At 53.0% G+C, this 10,000-nt stretch overlaps 1 protein-coding gene across 1 annotated transcript in view; it reads left to right on the top strand.

The window, feature by feature from the left end:
- The first annotated feature begins 3,183 nt into the window (after positions 1–3,183).
- The window catches only part of LOC119954792, a 46,361-nt gene continuing 39,544 nt past the window's right edge, over positions 3,184–10,000 (top strand). The window contains exons 1-4 of the mRNA XM_038780334.1: positions 3,184–4,099; positions 5,706–5,835; positions 8,130–8,185; positions 9,259–9,387. Of these exons, the coding sequence (XP_038636262.1) occupies positions 3,843–4,099; positions 5,706–5,835; positions 8,130–8,185; positions 9,259–9,387 (572 nt within the window). The 5' untranslated portion in view covers positions 3,184–3,842. The remainder of the gene's footprint in view (positions 4,100–5,705; positions 5,836–8,129; positions 8,186–9,258; positions 9,388–10,000) is intronic.

The following is a 10,000-nucleotide window of genomic DNA, read 5'->3' as shown; positions in this document are numbered from 1 at the left end:
GGGTAATCTAAATTTATAAAAAAAAAAGAAAGAAAGACGGAGGTTGCGGGGCGACCTGATAGGTCTACAAGATTATGAGGGGCATGGATAGAGTGTACGGGCAGGCACTCTTTCCCAGGGTAGAGGTCAGTTACCAGGGGGCACAGGTTTAAGGTCCGTGGGGCAAAGTTTAGAGGAGATTTTTTACACAGAGGGTGGTGAGTGCCTGGAATGTGTTGCCAGGGGAGGTTGTGGAAGCAGATACTTTAACGGCGTTCAAAAGGCATCTTCACAAACACATGGATAGGATGGGTATAGAGGGATACGGCACAAGGAAGTGCTGAGGGTTTTGGTCAAAGTTGGTATCATGGTCGGCACAGGCTTGGAGGGCTGAAGGGCCTGTTACTGTGCTGTATTGTTCTTTGTTCTTTTGCAGCTGGTGGAACTCCTGAACTCCTCTCTAATAAACACCCTCAATGGCTCCATCTGGGGTTTTCCAGCCTGCGCTAACACTTCCCCCCTTCGCCATCTTTCCAAATGCAACACAAATCCCCTCCGACTCCTTGGCCAGGTCTTTAACCTTCCCTTGCCAGGTCCGGAAACCAGCAGACATGACCCTCCTGGGGAAGAACTTCTCCTCCACACCTTCAACTACACTTTCCTGTCAATATTCCCCCATTTTCCGGGTAAAAGAGAGCTCGAACCAGCGCCTTTGGCCGCCAACAGAAGCCATCATGTTGCTAAGACATCACCTTCCCCGCACAAAACCATGTTGCCCGTCACTAACACATCCATTCACTTCCAAATGTGAATAAATCCTGTCCCTCAGTATCTTCTCCAACAACTTCCCTATCACTGACGTCAGGCTGATAATTACCTGGATTATCCCTGCTTCCCTTCATAAACAAAGGGACAACATTGGCTATTCTCCAGTCCTCTGGAATGTCAGCTGTGGTCAAAGATGATGCAAAGATATCTGTTAAGGCCCCAGCTATTTCCTCTCTTGCCTCTCGCAGTAACTTGGGAAATATCCCATCTGGCCCAGGGGACTTGTCTATCTTCATGCCTTTTAATATATCCAACACTTCGTCCTTCATTATGCCAGTATGTCCGAGAATATTCACACACCCATCCCTATCTCAACATCCGTCATGTCCCTCTCCTTGGTGAATACCAATGCAAAGTATTCATTAAGGATCTAACCCACTTCCTCTAACTCCACACATAACGTCCCTCCATTGTCCTTGAGTGAGCCGACTCTTTCCCTAGCTACCCTATTTATGTATAAAAGGATTTTCCTTGACCCTGCTTGCCAATGACATTTCATGGCCTCTTTTAGCCCTCCTAACTCTCCGTTTGAATTTGTTGCTACTTTCCCTCTGTTCTTCAAAAGCTTTGTCTGTCTCTAGTTGTTGAGACCTTATATATACTTGTTTTCCTTTTGACGAGTCTCACCATTTTCCCGGTCATGGTTCCCTAATTCCCGCCATTTCTGTCCTCCATTTTCGCTGGGACATGCCTGCCCCGCACTCTAATCAACTGGTGTTTAAGAGACTCTCACATCAAACGTGGATTTACCCGCAAACATCCGCTCCCAATCCACCTTCTCCAGCTCTTGCCGAGTTCTGGTACAGTAGCTGTTCCCCAGTTAAGCATCCTGACTTGAGGACACTCTTGTCCTCTTCCATGAGGATTCGGAGTTATGATCACTATTCCCTAAATGTACCCCTGCTGAGACTTTGGACAGCTGGCTGGGCACATTCCACACACCAGCTCCCTCTCTGACTATCAACAGACTGTTTCCCCACCCTCTCTAACCCAGGGATCACTGGACAGTGATCAGGAGCAGGAACCCTAGCTGATTTCCCCTCTCTCTCTAACCCAGGGATCACTGGACAGTGATCAGGAGCAGGAACCCTGGCTGATTTCCTCTCTCTCTAACCCAGGGATCACTGGACAGTGATCAGGAGCAGGAACCCTAGCTGATTTCCCCCCCCCCTCTCTGTCTCTAACCCAGGGATTACTGGGCAGTGATCAGGAGGATGAACCCTGGCTGATTTCCCCTCTCTGTCTCTAACCCAGGGATTACTGGACAGTGATCAGAGGCAGGAACCCTGGCTGATTTCCCCTCTCTCTTTAACCCAGGGATCACTGGGCAGTGATCAGGGGCAGGAACCCTGGCTGATTTCCCCTCTCTCTAACCCAGGGATTACTGGGCAGTGATCAGGAGCAGGAACCCTGGCTGATTTCCCCTCTCTCTAACCCAGGGATTACTGGACAGTGATCAGGGGCAGGAACCCTGGCTGATTTCCCCTCTCTCTAACCCACATCACTGGACAGTGATCAGGAGCAGGAACCCTGGCTGATTTCCCCTCTCTCTCTCTAACCCGGGTATCACTGGACAGTGATCAGGAGCAGGAATCCTGGCTGATTTCCCCTCTCTCTCTAACCCAGGGATCACTGGACAGTGATCAGGAGCAGGAACCCGGGCTGATTTCCCCTCTCTCTCTAACCCAGGGACATCTGGATAGGGATGTCCCAATGATGACTAGGGCTGGAGGGAAACCATTCCCACTCGAATAACATTCAAGAACGAGGGGGTAATACAGATTTGAAATGATTGGCAAATGAAGCGAGTGCGAAGGGAGCTAAATCTATTTCACACAGCGGAGTCTGGAATGTTCTGCCTGGTAGTGTGATGGGGCCCGTTCAGCCGAGGCACTCGAAAGGGTATCAGATGCTTCTTTGATTGGAAGCAGTGAGCAGGACGGACTGCGGGGGTGGGGGGGGGGGGGGGGGGTGAAGGGCGAGGGGATAGCACCGAGTCAGGATGCTCGTCTGGGGAAGGGCCACACATCGTCTCCTGCCCCTTAACAACTCTGCCATGCAGAAGTCAGCAATTAGCTCACCCTTGAGGGTAGAGAACATAGAACATTACAGCGCAGTACGGGCCCTTCGGCCCTCGATGTTGCGCCGACCCGTGAAACCATCTGAAGCCTATCTGACCTACACTATTCCATTTTCATCCATATGTCTATCCAGTGACCACTTAAATGCCCTTAAATTTGGCGAGTCTACTACTGTTGCAGATTGCAGCCTGCTTCGATTACAGTCCACAGACAGTAATTACAGGGGACGGTCTGCCTTTAAGGCAGCAAAGCTTTCTGGGAACCTGGTGCTCAGAAAGGATCACGTGACACTGGCTTGCTCCAGCCCCAACGAGAGGCACAGTTTCCTTCTGGTAGGGGAGGGTGGGCATCTGTGCAAATTCAGTCCTGTGATTTTTTTTATATAAAAAAGAAGCTTTGCATTCTACCCCCCCCCCCCCGGGTTGCATTTAACCTTTTGCATGCTGGGTCCTGCCTCCACACAGGGCAGGTTGTGCAGAGAAGAGGATCCCCTGCCCCCCCTCACCCCCAGTCGGGGCATCTTCCCCTGGGGGGGTAAGGTGTAGGAAGCTACTGACTGCCCCCTTGGAATGCAACACTGGCCTGGGAGTTAGAGGGACAGATTGTGTCAATTTCCATTGTTGCAATTTCCTCTTGAAGAGGAAACATTGTGTCAATTTCCATTGTTACAATTTCCTCCCAAAAAGGAAACATTGTGACAATTTCCATTGCTGTAATTTCCTCCCAAAAAGGAAACGTTGTGTCAATTTTCATTGTTGCAATTTCCCCCCTAAAAGGAAACATTGTGTCAATTTCTATTGTTGCAATTTCCCCTTGAAGGGGAAACATTGTCAATTTCCATTGTTGCGGTTTCCTCTTTAAAGGGGCAGGCACTCTCCTCTCCCTTTCACCCTGTCCCTGATATTTCCACCTGGAATACTGACCCAGGACACTTTTGCTCCCATCCCTGTTCCCATGGCGTTCCAGGGCGCGACCCACCACATCTCACGGGGGGGCTGCGCTGCCCCCGCCAGCCAAATAGCTGGGACGGAGCAGAAGTTCTACAGGGCGCCGCCGATCCTGGGGGAGCCAAGCCCCCCGCATGGGGGGGTTGGCGCTGGAGGGCACCAGGAGCATGCTGCCCTGCAAGCTGTCGCCCGGCAGTTTGGAGAGTTGGAGAATGAGCGTGACCTGGACAGACCCATCGGATATGGAGCTTTTGGAGTGGTGTGGTGAGTCCACGAGGCGAGGGGAGGCGGGGTGCGAGGAATGAGGGAGCTGGGGGAGCAAGAGAGGGAAAAGGCTGAAAGAAGGGATGGGTTCGGAAAGCGATGTCGGTTAGAGTCACAGAATCCTGACTGCAGAAGGAGGCCATTCGGCCCATCAAGTCTGCACCAGCCCTCCGAATGAGCCCCCTAACTAGGCCAAATCCCCAACCAAGTGGCAATTTATCATGACCAATCCACCTCACTTGCACATCTTTGGACTGTGGGAGGAAACCGGAGCACCCGGAGGAAACCCACGCACACACTGGGGAGAACGTGCAGACTCCACACAATCACCTGAGGTCAGAATTGAACCCGTGTCCCTGGTGCTCTGAGGCAGCAGTGCTAATCACTGTGCCTCCATGCTGACCCGGGTCCCTGGTGCAGTGAGGCAGCAGCGCTAACCACTGTGCTACGGTGCTGCTTTCAAGGTCTCACTCAGCCAGGGTACCTCCAGGTGGGTTCACAGCGCAGCCTCAGCCTTAAAACCTTTACTCCCCAAATCACCCCCTCACTCACCTAGTATACAGGAGAGGGAGATTTACTCTGTATCTAACCCCATGCTGTACCTATCCTGGGAGTGTTTGATGGGGACAGTGTAGAGGGAGCTTTACTCTGTATCTAACCCCGTGCTGTACCTGTCCTGGGAGTGTTTGATGGGGAGAGTGTAGAGGGAGCTTTACTCTGTATCTAACCCGTGCTGTACCTGTCCTGGGAGTGTTTGATGGGGACAGTGTAGAGGAAGCTTTACTCTGTAGCTAACCCCATGCTGTACCTGTCCTGGGAGTGTTTGATGGGGACAGTGTAAAGGGAGCTTTACTCTGTATCTAACCCCGTGCTGTAGCTGTCCTGGGAGTGTTTGATGGGGACAGTGTAGAGGGAACTTTACTCTGTATCTAACCCCGTGCTGTACCTGTCCTGGGAGTGTTTGATGGGGACAGTGTAGAGGGAGCGTTACTCTGTATCTAACCCCGTGCTGTAGCTGTCCTGGGAGTGTTTGATGGGGACAGTGTAGAGGGAACTTTACTCTGTATCTAACCCCGTGCTGTACCTGTCCTGGGAGTGTTTGATGGGGACAGTGTAGAGTAAGCTTTACTCTGTATCTAACCCCGTGCTGTACCTGTCCTGGGAGTGTTTGATGTGGACAGTGTAGAGGGAGCTTTACTCTGTATCTAACCCGTGCTGTACCTGTCCTGGGAGTGTTTGATGGGGACAGTGTAGAGGGAGCTTTACTCTGTATCTAACCCCGTGCTGTACCTGTCCTGGGAGTGTTTGATGGGGACAGTGTAGAGGGAGCTTTACTGTATCTAACCCCGTGCTGACCTGTCCTGGGAGTGTTTGATGGGGACAGTGTAGAGGGAGCTTTACTCCGTATCTAACCCCGTGCTGTACCTGTCCTGGGAGTGCTTGATGGGGACAGTGGAGAGGGAGCTTTACTCTGTATCTAACCCCGTGCTGTACCTGTCGTGGGAGTGTTTGATGGGGACAGTGTAGAGGGAGCTTTACTCTGTATCTAACCCCGTGCTGTACCTGTCCTGGGAGTAACTGCTCACTGATTCCTGTTCTCCTTCAGGTCGGTCACAGATCCTCGGGATGGGAAGCAGGTGGCTTTGAAAAAGATGCCGAATGTTTTCCAGAATCTCATCTCGTGCAAACGAGTCTTCCGTGAACTGAAGATGCTTTCCTTCTTCAAGCACAGTAATGTGAGTCTGTCAGAACTGTGAGATGTCCACACGTCTGTTGCTGGCCCCTCGCACCCCCTCCTGACTAAATACACGCGAACCCCTCCCTGTGCAACATTGATTTCCCATGTAACCACGGAGGGCCGGTGCATGTGGTTTATTTAGACTTTCAGAAAGGTTTCGACAAGGTCCCACGTAGCAGATTAACATGTAAAGTTAAAGCGCATGGGATTACGGGTCGTGTCTTGAGATGGATAGAACGTTGGTTAGCAAAAAGTTGGAATAAACGGGTCTTTGTCTGATTGGCAGGCAGTGGCCAGTGGGGTACTGGAGGGATCAGTGCTGGGAGCCCAACTATTCACATTATATATTCATGATTGGGACGGGGGGGAACTAAATTTATTATCTCAAATTTGCCGATGATACACAGTTGGGTGGGAGGGTGAGCTGTGAGGAGGATGCAGAGAGGCTTCAGCGGGATTCGGACAGGCTGAGTGAGTGGGCAGGTGAATGGCAGATACAGTACAATGTGGATCAATGTGAGGTTATCCACTTCGGCAGCAACAATAGGAAGGCAGATTATTATTTGAATGGGTGTAAATTGAGGGAGGCGGATACTCAGCGAGACCTTGGTGTCCTCGTGCATCAGTCGCTGAAAGTAAGCGCGCAGGTACAGCAGGCGGTAAAGGGAAATGGGTACGTTGGCCTTCATAGCGAGAGGATTGGAGTAGAGGAATAGAGATGTTTTACTGCAATTGTATCGGGCATTGGTGAGGCCACACCTGGAGTATTGTGAGCAGGTTTGGTGTCCGTATCTGAGGAAGGATGTCCTTGCTATGGAGGGAGAGCAGCGAAGGTTTACCAGGCTGATTCCTGGGATGGTGGGACTGTCAGATGAGGAGAGACTGAGTCGGTCAGGATTATATTCATTGGAGTTTCGAAGAGTGAGAGGGGATCTCATAGAAACGTATAAAAGTCTAACAGGATTAGACAGGGTAGATTCAGAAAGAATGTTCCCGATGGTGGGGGGAGTCCAGAACTAGGGGGCCATAGTTTAAAAAAAAAAAAAATTTAGATTACCCAATTATTTTTCCAATTAAGGGGCAATTTAGCGTGGCCAATCCACCTACTCTGCACATCTTTGGGTTGTGGGGGTGAAACCCACGCAGACACAGGGAGAATGTGCAAACTCCACACGGACAGTGACCCAGAGCCGGGATCGAACCCGGGTCCTGGGCGCCGTGAGGCAGCAAAGCTAACCACTAGGCCACCGTGCTGCCCTAGGGGGCCATAGTTTGAGGATAAGGGATAAACCTTTTAGGGACTGAGGTGAGGAGAAATGTCTTCACCCAGAGAGTGGGGAATCTGTGGAATTCAATCCCACAGAAAGGAGTTGAGGCCAAAACGTTGTGTAATTTCAAGAAGGAATTAGATACAGCTCTTTTGGGGGGGTTGGGGGAGGGGGCGGGAGAGCAGCACAGTGGTTAGCACTGCTGCCTCATGGGCTGAATGGGCCTCCTGCTGTTCCTGTGCAACAGGCTGAAGAGGGGCTGAATGGGCCTCCTCCTGTTCCTGTGTAACAGGCTGGAGAGGGGCTGAATGTGCCTCCTCCTGTTGCTGTGTAACAGGCTGGAGAGGGGCTGAATGGGCCTCCTGTTCCTGTGTAACAGGCTGGAGAGGGGTTGAATGGGCCTCCTGTTGCTGTGTAACAGGCTGGAGAGGGGCTGAATGGGCCTCCTGTTCCTGTGTAACAGGCTGGAGAGGGGCTGAATGGGCCTCCTGTTCCTGTGTAACAGGCTGGAGAGGGGCTGAATGGGCCTCCTCCTGTTGCTGTGTAACAGGCTGGAGAGGGGTTGAATGGGCCTCCTCCTGTTGCTGTGCAACAGGCTGGAGAGGGGCTGAATGGGCCTACTATTCCTGTGTAACAGACCCGAGAGGGGCTGAATGGCCTCCTCCTGTTCCAACCTGGGACCTCGGTGCCGTGAGGCAGCAGTGCTAACCAAGAGGAGGCCAATTCAGCCCCTCTTGAGTCTGTTACACAGGAACAGGGGGCCCATTCAGCCCCTCTCCAGCCTGTTACACAGGAACAGGAGGCCCATTCAGCCCCTCTCCAGCCTGTTAAACAGGAACAGGAGGCCCATTCAGCCCCTCTCCAGCCTGTTAAACAGGAGCAGGAGGCCATTCAGCCCCTCTCCAGCCTGTTACACAGAAACAGGAGGCCCATTCAGCCCCTCTAGAGCCTGCTATGTGGTGGTATACACAACGCACTGCGTTTCCTGACTGAATTCTGATATCTAAGATTAATCTATTCACAGGTTCTCTCAGCGTTGGACATATTACAACCTCCACACATTGACTATTTTGAAGAAATGTATCTTTTACTTTTCAAATCTCAAACAAAGAAGTTGGTTTGAAGCAATGGAGAAAAGTGGGAGTGGGAGAGAAAGAGAGCCCCCCCCCCCCCCCCCAGTCTTCAAATGGCGGAGATGGGGGGATGATCGAGTGGCCGGAATTTGGAGGAGCGCAGGGATCGAGGAGGGTTGTAGGAGGTGACAGGGATACAGAGGGTTGTAAGGGCGGGAGGAAGTTACAGGGATAGGGAGGGCTGTAGGGGACTGGAGGAGGTTACAGAGATAGGGAGGGCTGTAGGGACTGGAGGAGGTTACAGAGATAGGGAGGGTTGTAGGAGCTGGAGGAAGTTACAGGGATAGGGAGGGCTGTAGGGACTGGAGGAGGTTACAGAGATAGGGAGGGTTGTAGGAGCTGGAGGAAGTTACAGGGATAGGGAGGGCTGTAGGGACTGGAGGAGGTTACAGAGATAGGGAGGGTTGTAGGAGCTGGAGGAAGTTACAGGGATAGGGAGGGCTGTAGGGACTGGAGGAGGTTACAGAGATAGGGAGGGTTGTAGGAGCTGGAGGAAGTTACAGGGATAGGGAGGGTTGTAGGGGCTGGAGGAGGTTACAGAGATAGGGAGTGTTGTAGGGGCTGGAGGAGGTTACAGGGATAGGGAGGGCTGTACGGGCTGGAGGAGGTTACAGAGATAGGGAGGTTTGTAGGGGCTGGAGGAGGTTGCAGAGATAGGGAGGGTTGGAGGGGAGGGAGGAGGTTACAGAGATAGGGAGGGTTGTCGGGACTGGAGGAGGTTACAGAGATAGGGAGTGTTGTAGGGGCTGGAGGAGGTACCGGAGATAGGGAGGGTTGCGGTTGGAGGAGGTTCTGGAGATATGGAGGGTTGTAGGGGCTGGAGGAGGTTCCGGAGATAGGGAGGGTTGTAGGGGCTGGAGGAGGTTACAGAGATAGGGAGGGTTGCAGGGGCTGGAGGAGGTTCCGGAGATAGGGAGGGTTGCTGTTGGAGGAGGTTCTGGAGATAGGGAGGATGCTGAGATGTGTGGAACGATGTTGATTCCCGAGTGGTTCACTCCTTGACTTCCTGCTCTGCACCAGCTACGTTATTACGGAGTTAATGCAGAGTGACCTGCACAAAGTCATCATTTCCCCACAGACACTGAGCTCGGATCATATCAAAGTGTTCCTCTATCAGATTCTCCGAGGCAAGTCCAGCATGAGGGTTCGGCACAGGGTGAGGGTGGGAAATACGGCTCGGATTGAGGGAGACGGGGAGGAGGTGGGGATTGAGGGAGACGGGGAGGAGGTGGGGATTGAGGGAGACGGGGAGGAGGTGGGGATTGAGGGAGACTGGGTGGAGGTGGGGATTGAGGGAGACGGGGAGGAGGTGGGGATTGAGGGAGACGGGGAGGAGGTGGGGATTGAGGGAGACGGGGAGGAGGTGGGGATTGAGGGAGACGGGGAGGAGGTGGGGATTGAGGGAGACGGGGAGGAGGTGGGGATTGAGGGAGGCGGGGATTGAGGGAGACGGGGAGGAGGCGGGGATTGAGGGAGACGGAGAGGAGGTGGGGGATTAAGGGAGACGGGGAGGAGGCGGGGATTGAGGGAGGCGGGGATTGAGGGAGACGGGGAGGAGGCGGGGATTGAGGGAGACGGAGAGGAGGTGGGGGATTAAGGGAGACGGGGAGGAGGTGGGGATTGAGGGAGACGGGGAGGAGGTGGGGATTGAGGGAGACGGGGAGGAGGTGGGGATTGAGGGAGACGGGGAGGAGGTGGGGATTGAGGGAGACGGGGAGGAGGTGGGGATTGAGGGAGACGGGGAGGAGGTGGGGATTGAGGG

The sequence above is a fragment of the Scyliorhinus canicula genome, chromosome 20 (assembly GCF_902713615.1).
Source record: "Scyliorhinus canicula chromosome 20, sScyCan1.1, whole genome shotgun sequence".
Lineage (NCBI taxonomy): Eukaryota > Metazoa > Chordata > Chondrichthyes > Carcharhiniformes > Scyliorhinidae > Scyliorhinus > Scyliorhinus canicula.
The sequence above is the reverse complement of the archived record's forward strand: the minus strand, read 5'-3'. Positions and strand labels throughout refer to the sequence as shown.